General features: G+C 43.9%; 3 protein-coding genes across 3 annotated transcripts in view; all 3 read left to right on the forward strand.

Annotated features, from left to right (window-relative positions):
* Positions 1–25,053, forward strand: part of CREBRF (CREB3 regulatory factor) — a 515,923-nt gene that overhangs the window by 301,714 nt on the left and 189,156 nt on the right. The window lies entirely within an intron of this gene.
* CUNH5orf47 (chromosome unknown C5orf47 homolog) lies at positions 6,447–14,056 on the forward strand. The gene is made up of 5 exons (XM_065735059.1): positions 6,447–6,732; positions 8,340–8,428; positions 9,916–10,018; positions 12,681–12,730; positions 13,737–14,056. The coding sequence occupies exons 1-5, from the start codon at positions 6,447–6,449 to the stop codon at positions 13,761–13,763; spliced, it is 555 nt and encodes a 184-aa protein (XP_065591131.1). The 3' UTR covers positions 13,764–14,056.
* Positions 21,462–25,053, forward strand: part of NSG2 (neuronal vesicle trafficking associated 2) — a 34,814-nt gene continuing 31,222 nt past the window's right edge. Inside the window, exons 1-2 of the mRNA XM_065734567.1 lie at positions 21,462–21,663; positions 21,980–22,130. Coding sequence (XP_065590639.1) covers positions 22,002–22,130 — 129 coding nt within the window. The 5' untranslated portion in view covers positions 21,462–21,663; positions 21,980–22,001. The remainder of the gene's footprint in view (positions 21,664–21,979; positions 22,131–25,053) is intronic.

Genomic DNA, 25,053 nt, shown 5'->3' on the forward strand with positions numbered 1-25,053 from the left:
CAAACTTAGAAGCTAATGCCTTTTTAACAAGAAAAAAATTGCTGGTGACTCCGTGTGTATACTTTCAATCCCTTGAAAGGGCTATTTAAAAATAATCAGAAAATGCTGGTAAACTCTGGGAAAATACAGAGGCTGGAGGTGGGAGGTCTGCCTAGTAAATGGTCTATTCCGCATTGTTGCATTGGCTGGTAAGGGGAGTACCTCCGATCTCTGTGCTGGTATTGCTGGGGAGCAGTTACAGGTTGCCCTCTCGCAGTGTGATAACGAGCTCTTGACATTGCTTTCAAGTGCAGAGTGGTCTTCTAGAAAGCATGTGCTTATCAGTGCTTTATCTGATAATGGCTTCTAAGGAGTACGATCCAGTTGAAATTTGGTCCTGCAGTATGGGCTTTTAAAGTCTCCTGAGCCATGGTGGTAGAACGAGTGATGTCTTCCACAGACACGGCACTCCCACTCTCATTTCAGTCCGTGGGTGCTATGAAAGTATGGGTTCTTATCAAGATATGAAGTCTGATTGGTGTGTAAGTTAATTAAGAGCTTTTCCCCTCTGGAGACTGCAGAATATTTTTGTGAATATCTGCCTGTGTAATGAAATTAAATTTATAAGAGCCTAAAAGCATTCACCTCAGTAAGGTGAAGTACCAGAAGTCCGGGTGTTCCGAAGGGAAAATAATCACTCTTTGTAGCAATGGCCTTGGCTGATTCTGAATTGCTCCGAAGTAAATTCTAGGAAAGATAAAATATCAAACCTCTTTTGGGTTTCAGTTTGTCCTGAAACTATAAATAAATGCTCCGTGCTGACTCCAGAAGGTGGAGGTATGCTTGTGGGGTAGAATTTCAGAATTTCCACAGTACATGAATCTCAAATATTTTCTTTCAGCACAAGCTGCTCGTTGAGCGCAGTCAGCCACCAGCTTTCTCTGGGGTGCTGCTTTCACTAAATGAACTGCTACATTCCGCATCAGTGAAGAAACTCAGTTTGGGTGGAGATGGGTAAAACCCATCTAGTGCAGAGTTAAAGGCAAAGGTATGTTTTAAAAGAGTCTCCTGGCTGTCAGGTTGTTGTCGGACAGTTTCTACTGCCTGTGCTGGTTCTCCAGCTGCTGTTTATTCAGCACAGTGAAAGCCTACTCAGCCACAGTCCAAAATGCACATTGCTAGCCTACAGGAAATCTAAGACAAATAATAGCCTTAGAAAGGATAGATGAGGAAAAAAGCACTGACATCTCTTCCTCTGTGCAAAATAAGCTGATTCAGTCTGCCAGTATGAAAAACAGCCTCTGGGATAAGAATATACTTGCAGCTGTCTTCCCAGTCATAGAAATTGAAGGGATGTGGAGGGGCTGAATCGGTGCTCCCAAGGTGTTATTTTGCTCCCTAAGATGGAGAGGAGGTCATTCTGGAACTCGGTGCTTTCGTTGGTGCTGTCAGGTACTACCTGCTTCCATGACACCCGAACTCTAATTTGATGACTTTCTGTGTGGCTCATCAGAAGTTTTTTAATTGCGAGTGTTCATTCATTTGAATGTGTTCATCACTAAAGGAAGCTCCCTCAGTCATCTTGTTTAAGGCACTCAGGAAACCATAGTGAACTTGAAGCACTGATTTTACACGATGGACTGAGTGTACACGCAGCTCACGCTTCCCTTACTAACTCTTAACACAGTGCTGTAACCTGCAGGACACCGATTCACACACGGAGCAGAGCATACCAAAAGGGGTCTGCCAACCTTCTCCAGTCCAACGTTTCAGAAAATGTTTTCTCAACCGAAATCGCCCTCTCTCACTGCTGCTGACTCACGAGCCAGGACCAGTTTGCTCAGCGTTCGCTCGTGCCCCGCTGTGCGTGTGAAAGCATCGAGCTGTCAGTTTAGCAGTGTCAAGACAGGGCTTGTCACTTTAAGCACGTGCCCAGTACCGGTTTGTGTGTGGAGTACATTCCTGCCAAGCGTTTCTGGATTTTCTTTCAGTGGGTTAAACGTGGTTTCTAGGTATTTGAGGAGCACTGTCACAGTACGCAGCAGGCAGTGCCCCCAGCTTTGCTGTGCTGAGCCAGCTGTTCCCAGGCAGATGCTGCTCAGTACACGCTCCACAATCAGTTCTGCAGTCAGTAGAAGGGAAATTTGCTCTAGGGGTGCTTACACAGAGGGCTGTCTTTGGAGGAATTGGATGGCAGAACAGAGCAGTGACTGCTTCAGTTTTCTGTGCAGAGCTGGCAGTCCCCGCAGACAGAAGCCCTGCTCTGTTCCTTTCCTGGCAGCATCTTCGTGTCTGTGGGAATAGAAGGGAGTGACCTGGAACGTTCTGCTAAGGCCCAACTGCTGTTACAAAGTGAACTCACTGCTAAGGCACAAGCATGCTCAGTGATGTCTGTGCTGCAGGTAGATAAGACTGTCTTGCATGCGCAGACAGGTGTGTTGGTGGTTACATTAGACTGCAGGCACGCTTTGGGCTGAGATCGTGTTGGATTTCTGAAGCTAAGAAAACATGAGTTTTTGTGCTGAGACAGATGGACTTGGAAGACCTTGCTTACGTCTAAATTTGGAGGATGATTTATTGCTTTCTGTTTTGTTTATGTACTGAGCTGGTATCCTTCCACAGCGTGAGAAGACAATCTGCAGCTTTGTCTCAGGTAGGACTAAGCTTCCCCATCTGTGTGCTCACACAGGGTCCTGCTGCACACTGCCCAGAGGTACCACTGTAACATTTCCTATTATAGTGCCTGCAGCTTTTGGAAGAGCCGAGGGGAAGTTCTCTCTCTTTTGGACACAAAGTATGTCATCTTTAAATAACAGTAGTTTGCACATTTGCATGGGAAAGTGAAATCAGAGAAACAGAAGTCCTTACCTGCCTCCTGTGATAACCTCTGGACAGTAAGTCTTCCCCAGAAAGAATTCCCTTTACTTCTTTTGTTACTGGCAGTGATCTTTTTTCCCCCCTTCTTGAATCCCTGTTTCAGATTGGGAATCTTTATTTGAATACCTTAACACAAAATTCTTCCCAACCAAAGGCTTCAGTCTTGTTGACTTGGGTTTTGATTTCAAGATCTATAGATCTTCTCAGTGACTTGAAAATCTCTCAAGGGGGGACTCAGCCTTTATGTAACAAACTTAGTTTATGGTCTGCTAAATATTTTTATCTGCAGTATGAACAAATGGGAAAACGTGCCTCTCCTTATGAGTGGTGTGGATGAAGTGATTCCCACATGTATGGTTTGTATGGCAGTGTGAGATGTGTGGGTTCATTAACATGAAATGCAGGTGTGCTCAAATGGCAGCTGGCCTCTTCACGTCTGTGCTGTGCTGCTTTGTGACTTACATCATTAACTGTGAGATCTGCTGCGAATTAAGAAATGTTACAGGTAAGCACAAACTGAAGGCATAATGCATCGCTCACCTTTACCAGACCTGGTGAGTTTTGTTTTGATAATGATTCCTAGTTATACTGAGAAATGTTCTCTTCTGCAGTCACTGTGTCCTAATGCAATACCTCAGTCCAGCCGCTCTTCTCAGGTCCTCTGTGAGAATGACAGAGATACAGTAATTGTTTGTGCTGCTGTTGAGGATATAATGAATGAGGTTTGACTGGAGCTGTTCTCAGAATTTGCATATTTTTCACATAAAAACCCCTGTTAACAGTGTTAAAATTCATATTTCAGATGAATTCACCATTTGATCAGGTTAGTAATATTTAATAAGCAACCTGCCTTGCCAGAATTATGTTGAATAATTCCTTGTGGTGCACTGCGAAGAATCCTCATAGAAGAACGGTTCTCAAACGAGAGCAAGTTCTGTTTTTGCAGGGGGGTGACATGAGATGTGTCACTAGAAGTGCACGCAGCAATGCTCTGTTGGCTCCTTCCTTCCTGGCATGTATTGAGAGGCATGCTACCACCAAACCCATCTGATTGTGAAATGGCATTTGAGGTTAGCACACGATGCACGCTTGACCGAAGTAAAACCGAAACAATAGAATTCAGGAAACAATGCAAGTTCTGAGCTGGAGAAGCTGACATCTGAATACAAAACGAGCAGCGTGATGAGGTGCACGCTGAGAAATACTGCCTGCTCTATTTTTACCTACACAGCCAACGATGTGGTGAAAAGCTGAGCTGTTTGTTCACAGCAACAAGTAGTGAAGCAGTGGCTCACTGCTGGTCTGGTTGCACTGGGATGGGGTTGGGGGGGGTGTGCAGAAAACACCGAGCTGCAAAAAGAGCTGAATGATTCAGTTCTGCAGATTTCTCAGATATTTTAGGGGGGGGGGGGGGGGGGGGGGGGCATTGTTTTTGTCAGCAGAAATAGTTTCTAAATGAGGTCTGAGCTGAATTTGCTTTTGACGTTAAAGTCCTGGCAATGTGCTGTTGAGGAAAGCAGGCAAAACGTGTCCCACGAGGGATGTGTATTTGCATTAAAAGGATGAGAGAATACACCATAAATGCAGCTGAATGAATCACTGATTCAGCAGCTCTGATGCCCTGAAAGGGCCATAGGAAGAGAGCAGCCTGCCAGCTGGCAAGGAGAGCTCCTGTTCAGGAACATACAGCAGCAAGTGTTCATGCAAAGTGCAACAAGACCAAGTACCAAAATGGGTCCTCTTAGGTTTGCATGTGTGTATTTCTGTGCTGTGGGGGATGTCGAATGAGGCCTGTGTATTCCAGCAAAGGGCAAGCTTTCTTTACCCAGGCTTTGTGATTAATGGACATGATGAAGTTTGCGCTGCAGGATCATTTTTTAATTGGTTACCTCACTCTGTGCTTAATTCCCTCAAATTAGATGCACTGGCTACCTCACCAGGCCAAAATGTCAGCTCAGATCTTTGAAGGGGAGAGAAGCAGTCCCTGGTGTATTTTATTAGGTTTTATTTGAGATGACTGGCTTGGTGGTTATACTATATATCCACAGCTTCCTTTCTGCTCCTTGTGCTTTGGAGCCTGCAAAAAAAAAAAAAAAAATATATATATATATATATATATATATATAAAAGCCCTTCTATCACTGGGAAGTGAAAAAATACTCTGGCAAACTGTCAGGTTGTGCCTCTGGAAGTTATTTCCCTCGTTTTCGGCTGTGTACACAGACTGCCGTTTTCCGACAGTGTATAAAATAGCTGAAAATCCTGGGATACTTCGCAGAAAGCGTTGGGGTTTTTTTTGTTTGTTTTTCTTTTTTCCCTCCCCTCGCCTCCCTGAGGCAGTCCTGCAGGGCTGGAGGCAGCAGTTCGGTAGGTAAGGCTGCCATCTGCTGGGGTCCTCCTGCACAGCACCCTGCCCTGCCAAGGGGACACGGGACGTCAGCTCGGAGACCTCGAGGGCTCTCACCGTCCTCTGGTGGCCTCTGAGAAATAATATGGGGCAGTGTTTCAATACCAAAGCAGTGGGATGCGTGCTTTTAGGTGGGATGGTTTGAAGATCCTGCTCGTCACCAGCGATACCTCCATGCTCCGGTGCTGAGGTGGCACTCTTCCCATGGAGAGCCTGTCTGTAGGCTGTGATGTGTCACACAGTGCCCGTGTCCGCCAGCTGCTGCTTGAAAGGTGCAGTGACAACACGTAATTAATGTTCCCTGTATGCTCACGAGGTAGCTGGGCACCCACCCAACCTTTGTCAGGCTGGCTGTTAGCTTGGGGCATACTGGTGTGAAGCTCATGGTACCAATGCAGGAACTGCAGGAGTGCCCTCACTAAAGGGATGCTGCTTGCTCCTCTTCTGGAAACAGCAGCCAGGGCAGTTAGCCTGGAGCCTTGTGTATCACTGTGTCAATAAGCTGTATCAAGTATGTTATGTATGACTTCAGGCTGCGCACATAGTGCTAAATCTTAGCTAATGGAGAGTAGGCTGAGCTTAGACATCAGAAATTTTTTACTATGGGTGTGCAAGGCACTGGCGTGGGCTGCCCAGAGAAGCTGTGGGTTCTCCATCACAGGAGGTGCTCAAGGTTGGGTTGGACAGGGATTCGAGCAACGTGGTCAGGTGGGATCTATCCCTGCCGTGGCAGAGGGGTTGGTGCTCAATGGTCCTTAGGGTCCCTTCCAACCCCAGCCATCCTGTGTTTCTGTACTGGTGGCCAGAATCAACTTTGTGAAGCAGTTTACTACCTCAGTTGGGGTGTTTTTTGTTGGTTTTTTTTTTTTTTTTTTTTTTGGTAGAGAACTGAGTAATTCCAGCTTGGAGCAAGATCATGTAACCGAGGGTTTAACTCTGTGGGAAACCATTTTGTGCCCATGTGACTGGCTGGTACGAGGCCTGCTTCGTGCTAAGCTCATTGTTCCTTCCTGCTCAGACGGCACGTCCTTTCCGTTTCTCATCACCGAGCCAGAACGCTGCACCACGGCGCTGGTGGCCAACGGTTTGGGGCAGGAGTGCGCTCTGCAGCCCCACACTGTGCCCACGTTCCCGCCGGTGCTGCTCCCTCAGCTCCTCACAGCACAGCGTGCTGCACGCCGGCATGCAGCCGGGCCGCGGCAAGGCGAGGCTGCGTGTGCAGCACGTTTACATCCACAGCTTCGGCTCACACCGCTGCGGATCCATCATCCGTTATGGCAGTGGCTGCTGGCAGGCCGAGAGGGACCGGGCTGGGAGCGAGCTGTCCCGGCAGAGCCTCACGGATGGGACCAGGGGGCAGAGGGCTGCCCGGGCGCTGAAGGACCAGGCTGAGCCTGGGCCGTGTGCTGCTGGCGGGGTGCAGGCTGCACGGGGCTGCGGTGGGGCGAAGCACGTCAGGCTGCGTGGTGGTACGTGCTCTGAGCATGGGCAGCCCCCGGCCTCAGGAGAGCACGGGCTGTGTGCTCAGGTCTCTGCCATGTCCTCCTCTGGGGGCTGGATGTTTCCATGTGGTTACCCCACTGTGTATGCTGGGAGGTGAACACAGCACCCCGGTTTATTTGGGTTCGGGTAGACTGGGTGCTTAGTAGGGAGCTGGAATATGGTGTTAAACTTGTGCGAGTGAAAACTTCTTTACTTCTGCCCACAAACTCTCACGCTGCTGAGCCGCGGTGTCACCATCCTGCTAGGTGAGGGGGACAAGTATGGGGCAACCGACCTCATCCCTTCCTGTGATGAGACCAAAGTTAACCATCACAGAACATCTCAAATTGGAAGGGACCCATAGGAATCGTAGAGTCCAACTCCTTAGCACTGTACACAGAGCTGCTGTGTTACGTGCTTTATTTCTGGGCTCTTTTTGCCTTTTCTCAAGCAGTTTCTGAGTGCTGCTGTACTGCTTGCTCCTGCTTGAAGATGTTTCCTAATATTCTTTCTGTGTGGCTGGGACCAAACAAAGCTGGGATGGGCATGGGTGTGGGTGCCTTTTATTTATTTAAAGAAAAGGAGATTGAGCAGTTTCCCACTGGTTGCAATCTGTTATGAAACATGGCTCTGCTGCGTAAGATGAAATGGAGTGAGAATGGAGACCGTGACCTGGTTTCTGGATGAGAGGTTGGGGTTGGGAGTTGGAATAAATAGAAAGCATCACACTGGACTGAGCAGCTTGTGTCAAACTGACATCAAGATTCAGTGTCTTGATATTGCACAAGTCTGGAAAGCCACAGTCTGAAATGTCTTATTCTCTGTGGATGCTCTGTTCCTGGAGGTGCTGAAGACCAGATTGAATAGGGCCCTGGGCAAGCTTATCTAGTACCAGATCTGGAGGTTGGTGGCCCTGGCTGTGGCAGAGAGGTTGGAACTTGATGGTCCTTGAGGTTCCTTCCAACCCAAACCATCCTGTGATTCTATGAAATACTGGGTGACAAAGGTAGGGTGGTCCTGAGTGTTACTAACTTGTTGATCTTCAGATGTTTTCATTGTTTTGTATCTTTTCCTCCTCTTAAAAGTCATTTTTCTCAAGATGACAGAGGGAAATGCTACAGTAGCCTGTAATTAGTAGCAGAAGTTCTGTTGTATTGTTATCTAAGTGATGGATGCCACGGGGGCCATGGTGGCCTTCAGGATGCTGGTTTGCCTGCAGTCCTGCTGCAGGAGGGAACATGCCTGCAGAGACTGACTGAATTCATCATCCCCACGTAACTCATGCTTTCACTCAACTCTGCTGCTTGCCCAGCAGCTCCTTGGAAAGTCGCTATCCAGAATTCTGGAGCCCAGAAGCCTGTTGTCTTCATTTTTAGTTGCTGTATTGTTTTGAAATCTTTTCAGTGAAGCCTGAGACTTGCCACGTGGTTGTAATGCAGACAATGAGCTAGATGATAGTCAGCATGACGTGAAGACTGATGTTCTGTAACCTGCTGGGGCCAATATTAAGTGTCTCTGGAAGATGGGGAAACTACAGCTTCCTCGGGGATTTATTGTAAGCACTCAGGATATGCTTTCTGAACTCTTCTCCTAGGTGACCCTCAGAAGGAAAAGGCTGACGCCTTTGACTTTCCCTTCCCTTCGAGAAATGTTGACAAAGTAATTAAACGAAAGAAGAACAAGGTATGAAATGGGGGAGCTGAATTAGCTGCCTTTGCATTTGAAATAATAGCTTCCTGCTTGCTCTGTGTATGTCTATATGAGAACATAAGGGAGATCAGAAGATTGAAGTGGTAGTCTGTTACTGAAAGCCTTACTGAAAAGAAAATGGAATTACTTTCCCTCTCTGGGGGTTTTAAAATTCTGGCTCTCATTCAATAAAGCACTTAAGTGTGTGCTTACCTTGAGGAATGAGAGTATTCTGTTGACTTAAGGCATGTATTGAAATGCTTTGCTGGATTGGGGCCGGGGCTCTGCACACCTTGCTTGGTGAAACCTGGTAGGTAAAAACTTCTGCACATCCTCTTCTGCTCTTGTTTTAAGCAAAGAAATGTCACAGGCTAGAAAGAAATAGGTATTAACATGACAGGAACAACGATACGAAATTACTTTCTGTTTCACAAACGTATTTCTGTTCCTGTTCAGTAGTTCAACAAATGCTTGAAATTTGACAAGGCACATTTATTAAAAGAGTAACTCATGACGAGGTTTTGTAATGTGTAACATGTTAGGTACAAGTAATCAGCTAGACTATAATATAGTCATGTCAGAGATACTTGATTTAAAACCAGAAGAATATCATGGACTTCAGAGGAGCAGCTAATAACGTACTGCAATATCACTCTTCTAGTACATTATGTAGTCTTCAAAAAGAATGAGGAAAATGCATTATGTTTTAGCAATAAATGTCCATGAGAAAGGAATTACCTTTAGATTTAAACTAGTTTCACGGATGGGGTCCAGCAAAAGTCGTAACGTTAGCATGTTAATATCCATTTCTGTCTGTTAGTCTGCCTCTTTGTCTGAATGCCATTGTCAACAGTTCCAATTTAATATTTTTAATGCACGCTTGAAATAAGCCCACTGTAGATGGAGTTTTATGCCTCTGAAATAAAAGTCATCAGCATCTATGAAACAGATTAATACCAGCTTGATATGAGATAGGCCAGGCTACTGTTATGCTGGGGTCTGAGTCCAGGATCTGAATTACACTGCTGGTGTGGAATTAGGCAGGAAAGTTTTCTTGAAAAAAAAAGAGCAATTTATTCTATTTTTTCTCCTATTTTGAATGACTTTAAAGAGATTTTAATGTCTCTGCATGGGGTTTCATAAGCTCTATTTATCTATAAGGGCAGTTCACAAGTCCTGGATAAACAAGAATGTCAGGCAAGAAAGTACTACGATATCTCATGTGGAAAAGCACAGAGTGATTCAAAGTTTGTTGACTTTTAAATTGAGATGACTTTTCCAGTATAGTCCATGTGTAAATCCTTCCTCCAATTTTCCTCCTTGATATCACCCTCCCTCAAAAATCCTCCACCAAAAAAAAAAAGACCTAGACTTCATAATCTTGCTCAAGAATTCAAGGTTCTGCCATATAAGAGATGTTTTTACACAAACTTCTTATATGCTTCATTGAGAAAATTCATTTTTATCTTGTTATCCTTCAGCCCAAAGTCTGGCTTAAAGTCTGGAAAGTAATTTCAAAAATGCTTGAAGAAAATGAAAGGTTCAGACATCGACTGTTGAATTGCAGTCAGTTCAATGGAGAAGGTAAGTAATGAACTCATAACATTCGTTATGCTAGAGAAAATGAGCTACTGATACAAGTCCTTTGACTTGAGATCTGTGGGTTTGAAGTCTGTTAAGCTGTTTGTTTTGGGTGGCATGCTTTACAACTCACAAAGTATGGAATTCACTGCACCCTTTAAACATTTCTAGCTGTATTTTATCAACTCTTATGTTTCATTGAAGGTCCTGTGAGAGGTATATGACTTTGTAAGAAGGATGGCAAGAATGTTTTCTGCAATCTGTATGATTAAAAATACGAACCCAAAATATCTGCAAGTTTTTCTGAAGACATGAAATATGTAATTAAACTATTGTTCTCAGACGGACCTAAGGCAGCACTTGGATGAATAATAATTTCTTCACTCTGCAAAAGTGGAAAATAGTAGTTGGTTTCATACTGGCAATAAATAAATTAGATGGTCCCCAAAGGTAACTGTAATACAATTTAACATAACCATCAAACCTGTCCTCACACTGTGCCCTGAATACAGCTATGCCATTACTGGCAAATGACTAGGGAATTAAAAGTAGTGCTCTGCCCTGAGACAGCTTCAATTAGAGACGCTGTGGTTGCTGCACAATTTAAGATAGTGCAGTGTATGCTTACAAATGTAATTGGAATTTCTGGCCTTGTGGTCCGATGAGTTTTTAGGATAGAGCATAAACTAATCCTTGAAAAGTTACTGGGTAAATTAAAAACAGCGTATTCATGTGCAGTGCTTCTGCTTAGTTTACATTTGGGCTGAAAGAAGTTTTCCACAAGAATGCATGTTAAGAGCTACATACCAAAATTTATGTCAGTTGTTGCCAGTTTTCATAGAAGTTTTTATGTTGCTCCTCAACGTTCTTCACGATAACAAAATAAGTGCATTTCTGGTTCAGAACAGGAATCTATCTAACACAGTGGCCTGTCCTATGCAACCTGCAATGGATGTTGTTGGAACAGTAGAAGAAACTCCACAACATCAACTGCAATTATTCTGTAAATATTCACTGCCTTGTGGGAAAGCACTTCTGTTTGTTTTAAAACCAACTTCTGGTTAATTCTGCTATTACAAGGTGCAGTATATTAATTATGTTCTGTTGTATTATTTATACCAATCTTGATTCCATTGGCCTTTGTCAAATTTTCTACCTAGTTCTCCCTCAAGCTGCTGAAGTCCAGCCTGTGAAATCTCTCCTTGTATGAAAACTATTTCTTAGCTCTTAAAATCATTACTCTGTTTCTTTATCATATAGAATGCTATCTCTCTGCTTCTCTAAATGTGATATAGTTTATCCTTATTACCGTTCATTTATGCGTGGTGATGAGACACACTAATTAATAGCATGTCCAACACTGTATGGGTGTCATGCTTGCACAAGTGCGGAGCTGTGCTGCCTAGGAACTCCACAGAGGTGGGCATGGGTACTCTTCCTCCTGAGCTCAACCATTCCTCCCAGCCAGGAGGGGCTTGCCTGGGTCAGTCAGGAGTCTTTCACAAGAGGTATTGAAGGACGTTATCCCTGAACAAACCTGTTGCAGAAGCCATTGTAAAACTGTGCTGCTCTACCTAACTTTAAGGTTTTTGATCCAGCAGCTTCCATGTGCTTTCTCCTACAGCTTGGATCTTTGCAAAATCTTAGTATGCAGACGTTAATGTGTATGTAGAACTTAGCAGACAGTAAAGAAAAAAGAAGTCTTTTAGGATTTGCCTTTGCTTGCTTTTAAGAAAAAGAACAGGGAATGGGGAAAAAGGAATAGAAATCTTTAATATGTGATTGCCTTCAAATTTTCACATTATTATTAAAAAACAACAACAACAAAAACCAGCTGAGAATGCTGCTAATGCAAAATCTCCTCTTCGGATTTACCATCTTGACACTGGTTGCTGATTTGCTTTTCTGGTTGTTATGGATATGCAGTGTGCTACTTTGTTGAGCTTGTATTTATTGTGGGACTAAGCAGACATGGCCCATTTTTGTTTTCAAAAACTCATTTCTTTTCCTCATCTGTAGGGAAAATATTACCTTTCTATGTAATTTCTACTAACTCTTTAAACAAACAAACAAAGAAAACCCCAAAGAAGTAGAAAAACAAAAGCAAAAGCCAAACAAATAATGAGTAAACAAAAACCAATCAACCAAACACCACCACCAAACAAACAAATTGACAAGAAAAACACAACAAAACCAGAATTAAATAAAACAACCTAACACTTCTTGTATCTCTAACTGTGATTGTACCTTATTTTTCACGAGCTTTAATTGAGAATCTACTATTAAGCTCTATTTAGCTGGAAACCATCAGTTCTAACACCTTTCTAATTAACAGGTTTTACACAACACCAAATCAAGGAGATAAGTCTCCTATTGATCTGAATGCTTCATTGAATGAGAAGCAAATGAAATAGCTCTGGACAACTTTTAGATAGGGATCAATAATCTGAGTAAATTTGCATCATTTTTCCCTTTTTTCTTTTTTTTTTTTTAGATTAATAAATCTAGAAAATTAATGCTGCTTTTTATTTCCTCTATTAATAATTATTTTGAGAGAGACAACCTATGCAGCTATTAATGCTACTTATTTTATTTCTGGAATGCTGCAAGATTAGATTCAGTTTACTGAAAGTGTTTATGTGTCTCCATCTGATATTATCCACAGGCAATGACATGAACCAAAGTTCACAGAAGGAGGCACTCTCCCTGGACAGGGTATGTATGGAGTCATAGGATTGCCAAGCAAGACTAAATAATAAGCAAAACAATCAAAAAAGATGCACTGATATAGTTTAATGTTACCAGTAAGTGCCAGCCTTACACTTCACTCACTATTAATGATGTTGGGCTCGCTTGTTTTTCAAGATTTTGATCAGAGGAGGTATTGAGCAGAAGGGGGCATGTGCTCATCAGAAAGGGCTCTATGCACTCCCAGCACAGGGAAGTGGGTTTCCCCTTACAAAGGCACAGTTCGTGTTCCTGCCCTTCAGTTCGTTGTGCGTGTTGCATTAATGATGCTTCTAAGGTGTTCTCAGCCAAGTCTGCCACTTGGGCTGTTGGCTTCCTCTCATCTCTGCAGCTCATTCATGGCTTTCTCACTGGAATGGGAAATGTTTCATCACGCACTTTCTTTCCTTTAACCCCAAAAGATTAATCATAGCATGTTTAAAAACTCAGGTCAATGTCCATATGGTGTCAACATTCAAATGTATGCACACAATTTGTCCCCCCTTCAGCAAACACTAGAGCAGGCATGCACTGTCTGCAGAGGACAGAAAGGTACAGCATTTAGGAATTGCTTCATGTATAAGTTTACATGCTCTCATGATTTCACATTTTAGCTCTATGGCTATACTTTTTTTCTGTGATCCAGTGAGCAGTGTTGGTTGTTGGCACTGAGAGCACTATCAACAGAAATATATGTAGGTCTGCTCTGGGGAGGGGCTGAGTGGAAATAGTGGGCCTAACAGCTTGGGGAGAAACACTAGTGTAAGGCTGCCCTTACACTTAGATGCTGTGGAAGCTTCTTGTGAGCTCTAGCTGGCCCCTTACAGCAATGTCCTGTACGTAGCTTAGTGGTCTGTCTCTGGGCTTCCTGTACATGTGATGTGTGTCTGTGGATCTGAACAGAGCCTGCTTGTCATGCTTCGCATCTAACTTTCTTTTTTTTTTATGTTAAAAAGAATGTACTGCTTCACTTCTGTTGTCTCTTTTTCTCTAGGAAGAGTCCATCTTTGGTTGGGTGTAGCAAGACAATTAAGGAAGATGCAACCAAAATTCAATTATAAAAGTAGTGAAATTATTTTGATCTAGTTCTTACTAAAATTAGTGATAAGACTACAGATGATTCAAATGAACACTGCTTCTCTGTTGTTTGTTGGGCATATGTTTCTGCTGTTCAATAGGTTTGTTTTTAGAGTGGCTTTAAACAGCTCTGTTGGAATACATTTAAGTCATTAAATCTAATGTTTAACTTAGTTATTAGTTTTTGAAAGCTTTTTAATGAGTACAGCATTGTGTCAGTTTGCTCATAAAAGAATAAAGATGCACATTTAGTGTTGATGTCTATTTTATTCTTTTTTTTGTAGCCCGTCAGAATCATAAACATAAATTCAGTAAAGCAGAACCCCACATGGTATATAGAAATACTTTTGTTCTCAGTGATTTGAATAATTTTTATTTTGTTATATTAATATAACACACAATTATCTTTCTGTTCATTCATCCGTCCATACATGAATCTAAGAAATATTCTGGATTTGAAACCAGGTGAATGTTTTCTGCCTTACTGTTCATCATGAGGCCCATAATGATACCATCATAACCAGAAGGCATTTATCTAACTGACTTCATTAGCACAGTATCATTTTCTTCTGTTTTGGAGTTTTATACTTGGGCTCTTGATTGACTGTTAAAACCTTTTAAACTAGCAAACTGCATAGATGGAACACAAAGACTGCATAAAAATAGTGAGTATCCGAACTTCATAGTTATAACATTCACCTGTCACAATAAGACATCTTAGGTTTCAATAAAAGGATGGTTTTCTCATTGCATAATGTCTTACTGTTTGCAGATATAATGACTGGAACATCAGAGTGTTGAGCTTTAATAACTTGCCAGTGATTGTGTCATTAAGCAGCAAAGCATTTGGACGGGTTTAATCTCTGTTTACTTAACAGCACAACTGCAAATATGGAAGTGGCATGTGTCCTCCTGATGACGTGTTTGGCATCGAGGTTTTTTTTTTTTGTCTGATTTGTGGTTGAGTAATATTCTGATTTCGCTTGAAATGGTTGGCATTTCAGCTTGTAAAAGGCAGTGAGAAAGCAGAGTATTCAATCAAGACGTGATCATTTTTCTGGCAGAGCAAAAATGTCATAGTTCTTTGGTATTTGCACAATTCATGTTTGGAGTCATGCGAATGTATGTACGTATGTATTTATTTATTTAAGGAAGGATATAGTCTTCCACTTCTGTCAGTGAAATCTTTGCATGAAGAGTAGTTTTTAGCCCCAGACTGTAAAGTGTAGAGTTGCTGCTCTCATGTTTCTTTCCTTGTAAGCTGCAGCTGCAGTTGGTCCCCTTACTCACTGAGATAGAAGTGGCCCTGGAAGTGAAGCTTTTGTGCTTCTGGTGTGCTGCAGCTTTTTCATCCAGGTGTGATGGTGATTTGAGGAGAAGGCCCATGCAGCATTAACCTTGCCGTATGACTTTACATTTGTTACCATCCGTCTTCTTACCTACTTATTTTAGCCCTTGTTCTGCCTTCACATCACTTCCAGCTCATTCAAGAATACAGCTCATATCTGGGGGAGAAGGTGGTGAGTGGCGGTGCTTCCCAGCCTGTGAGGTGTGAGACAGCACAGGCAGGGGCCAGAAACCCCTTCCTAATGACTCGGTGGTGGTGGCAATGTAATGCATCAGTTGGGGTCTGCTAATAGAAATGAACTTCTGATTGGCAGTACTTTGAAGGGGATCTTATGTTTGAAATCACTCTGGGACGACAAATCAGCAAATGCAGGAGAACAGAAAGATATCCACTGCTTTAGGTTCCGTTTCTAACTCTTTGCATGATTTCTAATTGTTGGTGGCTTGATTTCTAGCTCTTTGTCTAGCATTCTGTTGCAGAGATCAGCTTTCAAAGGCACTGTTGTGAACAAGGGCAGTCAGAGCAGTTAAGCTACTGAGAAACCAATCATGAGAACAATCGAGCTCAGGGTATACAAAGTGGCTCAGCTGACATGTACACTGTTGCCACCCTCAGATCCTTGTTGCAACGGATTCATGTTTTCCTTCATATGATCATTTAGGTAAAGCTTCAAAAAAGAAAATAATTGCTGCGTTGTGTTAAAATACACTTATGGGATCTAAGTGGCATGGAAAAAAAATGAGTTGTTTATACAGGAAGAACTTTACTTAAACTTTCTTTATTAAAAGGAATCAGAAATAAATAAGGGAAGCTCAGGGCTCTAGATCATACACTTGAGATTCATCAAACAGCTGACCCTTCTCTGAAGTCCTTAATCATCACCGCAGAAGCAAAACCAAGTGTCATACCATCGTGCTGTGGATCCTGGGTAGCAGTGTTGTTCTTTCACATTCTTTAAAGCACAGATCAGTTACCTGAAGTTTTTAATAACAAATCTCACTTGGAGTGCGAGCCGAAGCAGATGTGCGAATACAGAGGTCATGATGTTTCTTTGCTCTGCAGCCTTTTTTCTCAGGATATAATTTACCTTTCTGCACAGAACAAAAACTCCAGCATATTTGTAAAGTTCAAGAACAATTCTTTACACTCAGCCCTGTGAACAGTTGCCAGGAGATCTGAGGAGGTACGTTGTGGTATAGAGGTGGGAGGGAGCAGCTGGGGCTGGCGGAGGAGCTGAAAGCATTGCTGCTGAATTCCTCTGTCATAAGCACCAGTGCCAGCCTTTGTCTCAAGATCTCAGAGCTGGTCTGAAAAAACGTTTTGTACCATGTTTTCATTAATACAGATGACTCTGTAGGAAACTACGTGATGGAGGGTAAGATCTTCAGTTAAAAATCTACTGGTAAAACAAAGTTTAATGGGAAACAGCACATCTGCTGGGCCTGAAAAAATTTCCAACTTGGTGAGTTATTTCCAAATTGAGGACCCCTGGCTCCTGAAGCGCTTCTTGTCTGTCATCCTGGGAGCTGAAGCCTCTCATATCTGCCCAGAGACAGCAAGATTTGAGGGCTTGAAACTCTCGCCCATGCTGTCAGGCTAGCACTCCCAAATTACTGTAAAAGGATAAAAATCCTGGGAGTTTGATCTCCACTTTGATTTCCGTGCCTGGAAGTGCTAGGAGGCTTGGCCAGAGGCAGGCCCCTGATGAGGAGCTGTGACTTTGGGCAGGCTTCCCGAGGCAGACCCCAGTGACAGGGCTGCACCGTGCCAGGGGGGCCTGGGGGCTCCCACTGCTACCACGCTGAGCTGCTGTTGTCAGAGGCAGTGCTACTGATCAGCTGAGGCTCAGGAACTTTGGAATCTGTGTCTTGATGTTTCTGAAGTGACCTTTCTGGGAATTTCCAGTTAGTGGGCACTTTCAAAGGAGTTTGTTTCCTGTCTGATTTGGAACAAAGCCACCAGTTCAGATAAAACCCCATTTCCTGCAAACTGGAGGCTTGGCTTGCCAGGCAGCTCTTCTACTCGTGCCCCATCTGCTCTGATGTTGAGATGAATCAGATTCTTCTGCCCTAACAGCAGTGATTCTGCAATCCTATGGCCTGTGAGGTTATAACTTGGCCATCACCAAGGCTAATAGTATTTCACTGCTGATTCCTTCCATACAAAGATTTCAGCTCTTGAGAAAAGTTGAGACATGGAGCTTCTACCATGGTTGGAAAGTATAAGGTGACCTTTGTGTTCACTGAACATTTATACCAGTAAATGTCTTTGTCTTTAGGGATCTTGCTGGTAGTCAGTGTTCATGTTTTAACTGCAGAACATCTAATACAATTTTCCATGGCCTCTGACTAAAGAATAGCCTTCAGCAGGCAATTCAGTTCTATTCTCTGGGGGGAGGTGAGGGGGAGTTAAAAGAAATATTGTGCATAAGTGCCATTTTATGTATGTGTGCAGTAGATCCTTAGATACAAAACATTCTGCTGTATGCTTGTTTTCTTGTTCCAAATAGGTGTATGAAATGAAGTCAGCATTGCTAATGGGATTCTGCATAATGGATGATCTTCATAGCAAAAGCTATGAGTAGTTAAACCCAACTTAAAATATCCACAATCAATTTTTTCACCCCTTCATATTTAAAATTTCTTTAATTCCATATGGGATAAAAATTCTCGGCTGCTACTGAGCAGAACAGGGACATGCAATGAGGAGTGTGGCTGTGCACAGAGACTTGTCCTGCTATAGCCTCATAAGGTTTACTTGGGATTTCAGTTGAGGATATGGTGAGATTCCTTTCCATGTTGATGTGCTCTAAGTGTTACTTTTTATCACATCATGGTGTTATCTAGAGGAGAACTCGGTCTGAATTGGTGACTGCATAGATTTCTTGAGTCAGAGGACTCAGATAAGGGCTGAGTTGGCCTTGAGCTGTCTCCTGAATGCCTCCACAAGCTCCTCTTGAGCTCTCTCAGTGGTTGTTAGTGCTCTTTTGGACTTATTTTGAAATGAATTAATAGGAATGTCTGAGAGACAATCCTGATCTTTCACTGGAAGTGCCCGAGGCAGCTGGTGTTCTAGCATTGCCCTACCTCCACTGCTCTGGTTTCCCGAGACTGTCCTCGTGGTATGCCTTCAAGTTTTGCAGTTTCTCCTCTCAGTAATTTCAGCCTTCCCATCTGTTTTCAAACACTTCTACTCAGTACCTAACACCACTTTTTCAGTGCTTGAAAGCAGATAAAATTAAAGTTACCTGCAAGAATTTACAAGAACACTATAAGGAAACTGCACAGTGTGGAGGAGATATATTCGATGAAGAGAGATAATGAGCATAAGAACTTCATAGGTCATGAAGCAAATATGGAAACTAATGTTTGTGAGCACTGGAGAGCAATTGATTTCTATGTTCAGACCTGGAGTGACTGACATTTTGTTTACAAGTCACAGAATCCTTGAACACAGTGAGATGTACTACCCAAACCTTGCTGCAAATACTCTGCCTCTTAAAGACAGACAATAATCCTCAGCGTAAACAGGTAATGAAAACAGTAATTCCACTTTGATTTGTTTAACTGGAAATAGAAAATAATACATCATGGGAGTCTTATTAAAAGAATCAAGAGAGGGATATATTTTTGTTGACAGAAGGCATACGTTGTTTATTCCTCTGGAGCCTCATGTTGCTGCTCATACTGTTGCTTTGTCTTACTGCCATCACTGATCTGCTCTGTGTGGGTGGAAATGTCAGATTCTGTGTTTGCTCCATAAGAGTGAATTCACTTGTCATATTCACTTGGGTTTACTTTCATGCTGTCTGTAGAGAATGTTCTCTTTTAGGATCTTGCTGGCAACTTTTAGTGTGCATGCTTTTCCATAAAGCACCCCGCTCTTACTGACTGCTGGTAGTTTGTGTCTGCCTGTGAAGCTGGCATTTGGCAAAGAGATAGTTTCAAACAGAAATCAGGCATATGACCTGAAGTAGTTACAGGGCTGGTTCAGTCTCATGGAGAAAACAAATGGCAGTAAGGGGACGTCATGCAAGAGACAGCTTTGAGGGACAGAGTATCTCTCTGCACACCTCTTTCTGTTACTTTGCCAAAATTCTCAGTTGGTTCTACTGAAAGATATTGCCTGAAATGCGTTCCTGTTCTGAAAAGTTGTAAGGTAAAAGCTGCATCTGCTCACTTATTGCAGGTTCTCACTGCTGGGATTCTCCTGGTGATAACGTGGCTCTATCTGCCAGTGCTTGAGTGCTGGCAGATTGATCAGCATTCTCTAGATTATACAGAGCATCCCCAGTGGAATGTAGTTCTCTTTACCTATCAGATTTGCAGCTAAGTGGAAAGTTTTTAGCAGTGGTGGCAATGCACAAGGTATGGGATTCACCTCATCGCTCCTTAGCTACGTCACTCAGAAGAATATTCAGGTATAAACAATAGAAGTTAATACATTAAATTCTGCAAGCGTATCACAGCAGTCATGGGAGAAGACATGCTCAACAAGCAGGTGCCTTATTTGCAACTTCATTTTTCATGGTGCAACCACACTTCCCACGGGTTTGCACAAGTGATTCTGGAGCTATAATGTGACTGTGTTTGCGAAAACTGTTGCTTAAGGCATTTTCTTAAGTAAGAGGATTTATCTACTTGTTGCTAGGACAGTATTTGGACAGCAGAACATTCATTACTGATGTTGATGTGTATAAAAATGATTTGGTTTTCATGTCATGGTATGTATTTTCAAGCTATGAAAGGCATCGTTTTGCTTTTCAACATAGCACTCTCATGTCCCTTTATAATTACCAGATAAAGATAGAAAACCACTGAACCGTTTCTGTGGAGTTACAATGCAATTGTTTCCTTAGCATTTTTGATAGTATTTCCCAATCCCTCAATTGAAAACAGCTCTTTTGCTGAGAGAGGAGCTGGAGTAGTTCAAATGTATGCATTCAGTAGAAGGTAACTACAGAGCCTGTTTCTCTCAAATCCCTTCATGTGGTATAATCTGTAATGTAGTGAATGTTGGGGAAGGAGTTGCTGCCATTGCTTTTTTTATCTTTATTTATTTTTTAATCTATCTTATAGGAAGAGGCTGAGAGAGTTGGGAGGATCAGGGACAGCCTTTTCCGGTTGTGCTCAGGGTCAGGTCAAGGTGCAACATGCGCAAACTGGAACAAGGAACATTTCTTTTAAACAAAAGAAAAGTTTGAAACACTGGAACAGGTTTGCCAAAGCATTTGTGGTGTCTACATCCTCTGAGATATTCAGAACCAAAGTAGACACAGCCTGAGCTGCCTGCTCTTGTTGTTTCTGTTTTTAGCAGAGGGCTTGAAGTGGGCACTCTGCAGAGGTTCCTGCCAGCCTGAGGGATGGGGTGCGTGAATGATACGGGATGGTCTGATTGGAGCCTACTCCAGCACACCTGAAGAGCCCTCTAGGGTTTGGTGTAGAATCTGGAGAGCTGATAATGTCTAGGACAAGGCTGGGCTCCTGTCATCATCTGCTTTTTGTGCTTTTAGATTTTCTTAAGACCTTCACACTATGAAGGCCATAATGATCATCCTGAGCCAAACGATCAATGTGACATTCATCTCTGTGCAGAGCAAGAGCAAAGGGCTTTTGGGGGTTTATAAGTTGTTGGTTCTGAAGAGGTGCTGGCACAGCCTGCCCTTGGAGGTGGTGGAGTCACCGTCCCTGGAAGGTGTCCAAGAGCCGTGCATGTGTGGCACTGAGGGACGTGGGGATGGGTTGGGGTTGAATGAGCTGATCTTAGTGGTATTTTCCAGCCTTAATGATTCTACAGTTCTGGGATGTATTTTCACAGATCCCATCCGAGGTGGATATTGATGGTTGATTTCTGGTATCTCTGCAACCGTAAGTAGCAGTTTAATCAGTAATTGTCAGTGAGTGGCTTTGTATGCCTCTTCAGACCCACAGAGCATAATCCACAGTGGATTACCACTGGATCCATAGACTGATGGCTGAGCTAGACGACCTTTTCCAACCTCAATGATTCTACGACCCATATGACGGATTCTACAACCCCACATTTTCCCCTCTCTTTGGGATACACTTCTGCCTTTCATTGTCGGTATCTCTTCCTGTCTGTTCTGCGGGAGCCGTAGTCACAGTGAAAGCCTTGCTGAGCGTCGGGCTGAACCCACGGGACCGCGCAGCCCCCGGGTCCCGCCGGTGCCTGCAGGGGGCGCCAGGGCGCGCGGCCGTGCGCGGCGGGAACGCCAGGGGGTGCCCGAGGCCGCGCGGGGGCGCGCTCGCGGCGGCGGCGGCGGCGGCGGGAGGAGGGAGGGTAGGAGCGGCCGCCCGCGCCCGCCTTCAGTCGCGCTTGCGGAGCCGCAGCCGCGCGCAGCGCTGTCCCTTCAGCACCGCCGGCACGCGGCGGCCGCCCGCTCCCCCGCTGCCTTTATTTCGTCGCGGCGAAGAAAAATTAAGAGGAACCTTCCCGCCCCCGCGCAGAACCGCCGCCACTGACCGCGTGGTTTGCAGTAAGTAGGGGCTGGGGGCGGCTGCAGCACCGGGGCGCGATGCGCCTTCATGGGGGGTAGATGGGGGGGGGGGGGGGCTGCAGCGGGAGGGAACTGGTCCCAGGGATGGGGCAGGAGTCGTGGTGCCAAGCAGGGATGTGTTTGTGGGGTGGCCGTGTGCGAGGCATTGCAAGATCCGTGGGTGAGGTCAGCCTCGGTGGGGCACGCTGAGTGCCTGCAGAGCCAGGAAAGCAATACGGCGAGGCAAAGCGAGCTGGGCAAGGCAGAAATCCTCTTCCCGCTGCCCCTGTGATGTTGATCATCTTGATGGTTTTAGGTCTGGAAAGCAAGGTCCAAGCATGGTGAAGCTGGGGAGTAATTTGAACGACAAGAGCAGCAAAGCACCATCCAGCGAAGATGGGTTTCAGACAGTTCCTTTGATCACGCCTTTGGAAGTAAATCACCTGCAGTTCCCGGCTCCGGAAAAGGTAAAGCAGAATCCAACTGCGCTCCTCCATGGCCGTGCACACAGACATCCCCCTGGGGTTACTGCCCCGTGGCTTCCACTGTCGCTTGTCAATCGGTGCTCTCTGATGAGAAGGGCTGTGGCATAGTGTCTATACAGTAAATAAGCAGTTGTCTTTCGTGCCACGTTTATCTCCTTTAATGAGGCAAATGAGCACACAGCTGTCCCCAACTCCTTCCCTCCTCAGAAAATATCCAAATGTTCCTTCATCTGTACAACTGGAAAATGCTTAGTGTGTTTCTCTTATAAACACTGGATAAATTGAGGAGCCGTTTACAATGCATAATTGCTATCAGTAAGATTGATTGCCTGCCTTGAGAGTAATGTGATAACTCTTTCAAAATAAGAAGCTATTTTAATTATCTCACTCAAGGTTTGTTTTCCTCTCTGTGGCTGTGCAAAGCTCTTTTGGGCATCTGTGATGCTGCTTTTTACCCATGAATTGCCCCATACATGGGCTGGTGATGGACCAATCCCGTGTTTGGTTTGGACCCAGCTGGTTCCTCCTGCCAGGGACAGCTGCCCACTCAACACTCCCAGCACTGAATACAGCACTAAAATGTCCAGAAAGGTGCCCCAGTGACTGGCTGAGGTTTGGTGGTTGGGGTTTCTTAGATGCAGTATATGCTAGGAAATCTTTTGTCTATATCGATGCAGCACCAGTGCACATCAATACGACCTAGTGAGGACACGATGAGATTGTAGAAATATGTATGCCCCAACTGTGCCTATAAAAACAAAGCCTGTCTGCAGTGTAGTTCCCAGATATCACCGAGATGGAGCCAACTCACTCGAAAGAACACAACCGAATGATTAGATCTCCCAGGATAATGGAATAATAGTAAAATGAACACTGATTACGAGTGAATATACATCCGGTTTTTACTGTAGTACGCAATGAACTTTCTCCGAATACATTAGAACATGATGATGATGTGATAAAACTGTCTCAATAGACAGACTTAGTTTATGATGGAACTGAGTCAAATGCCTTGATGTCCTAGGAACCAGAGGCAAACCACACAAAGGAGTTAGCTTCATTCCCCATGGGCCTTATGGCAACTAGGAGCAGTTTTACTGCATTCAGGAGTTATGCTCCCATGAATTGTTGTGAATGAGAGGATAAACTGGCCCTTATCTATGACTGACAAATACAGTTGGGTGAAATAACTAAGGTAAAACAATATGGTTTATGACAAATGTCTGGGAAGCTCAGAGGAAAGTATAGATGTGTAACAGTAACTCATCTAATGCTAGTACAAATGGTTTATTGATGTCACACACACACCATTGCATGATGTGAAATATAAGTGACTTGTGTATCAGGTGAGACAAGGACAACCTAACAAAAATCCTTTCAAGCTAATAAAGTGGTAATGAGTGTTCTCACAACCATCACATTCCAATTACCTGTTGGTGAACAAATAGTGAAGTGTATTGGTCTGGTGTGATTCTGTGCTGATTTTCTGTTTAAACATGCCTACATCAATAATTCACATTGTTAGCTTACATTACCTTCATTAGCATACATTACTGTCAATGCATCTACTGACATCCGTATTTTTCTTTGCTGGGAGAGTGGGATGTATCTCCTGGAGAGCTTAGCATGATTCAGAACTCATTAGAGTCAATGGTATTGATTCCTGCAGGCTGTGGTTCAGCTCTGGTGTGCAGCAGACCCAGAACTGACAGCAACTGAAGGTCTGTTACCAAAAAGAGGGATTATTTGGGATAAAAGCAAAATAATTCACTGTCTGTTTCCTCTGTGCTTTGTAGAACAGATTCTGTGAGGGTGAGTTCACCCTGGGGCAAAGGGTTCGTGTAAAGACCTGATAATAAGGAGTGGGGCCTCAGGTGAAGAGCTTGGCTGAAGGTTAAGTGGTGGGGGAAACTTCAGCTTTGTACTCCGAAAAGCAAAGCTGCTACCGAATTCAGTAAGATTGTGAGCCCGAGGTAGAGTAAACATGGATTTCAAGTCTTTCAGAATGAATTTTTGTTTGGACTTGCCCTGCAGTCAGGAGGCAGAGTTAAAAAAAATAAATAAATAACAACACAGAAATCAATTTGACGTTTTTCTGTGTATTCGCCAAACCTGCCAGCAGTTGATTTTAACTTGTGGGAGTGGAAACACAAGTCAGGGTGCTTTGTGTGCCTCTTGCATGGGGTGTTGCAGAAATCACTGGGGGTAAAAGCTGTTTGGTATTGGGGTCTGTGTGGATGAAGTCAGAAGGGCTTTGCTGTCATTTTCCTGAATGCAAATCCATTGCTGCTCGCTTTTATCCACCAGGAGGCAATGCTCCCGGCCTCCAAGCTTCCTCCAAGGATCCACATCGCCTGTGCCACTGCAACAAAGGGCTGTACCCCCTGACATTTTCTGTAACTGAAATCTAGAGGGGAAAAAACCCAGACACCTGCTTCATACTCCCTTTTCTGAACTTATCTTGGCCATTAGTGATGCTGTAAGGTCTCAACCCAGATCTGACCTGCTTTGTTTTGCAGTCTAGGGTGCATCAAAACCAGAGCAAGAAGGTTTGGCAGCAGCTTGGGTCTGTGCATGTTCGTTCTAGTTCCAGTCTAGTAAATGTGGAGTGGGGAAGGCTCTGTGATTCAGGATATACTAGGTCTGTGCTAGGCAGCCCAACTGGTGTTACTGTGTGCAATAATGCCTTCACTTGTTGTATGTATGGTGCATGGCAAAGATTTTCAAGTGCTGCTAATGCATAGACCCCTGCTTTTATTTCCAGCTGAGTCTTAGTCACATGCAAGCACGTCAAAGAACAAATCTGTGGTTTGTCAGCGTACTTATCTGTGTATCTCCTGAAAGCAACCCACAAAGCTCGTGGCATCTACAGACTGAAAATCATTCCTGTGGGTTTAGATATCTG

The sequence above is a fragment of the Cyrtonyx montezumae genome, unplaced genomic scaffold, assembly GCF_038088225.1.
Source record: "Cyrtonyx montezumae isolate F1298 unplaced genomic scaffold, pur_monq_1.0 scaffold_18, whole genome shotgun sequence".
Classification (NCBI taxonomy): domain Eukaryota; kingdom Metazoa; phylum Chordata; class Aves; order Galliformes; family Odontophoridae; genus Cyrtonyx; species Cyrtonyx montezumae.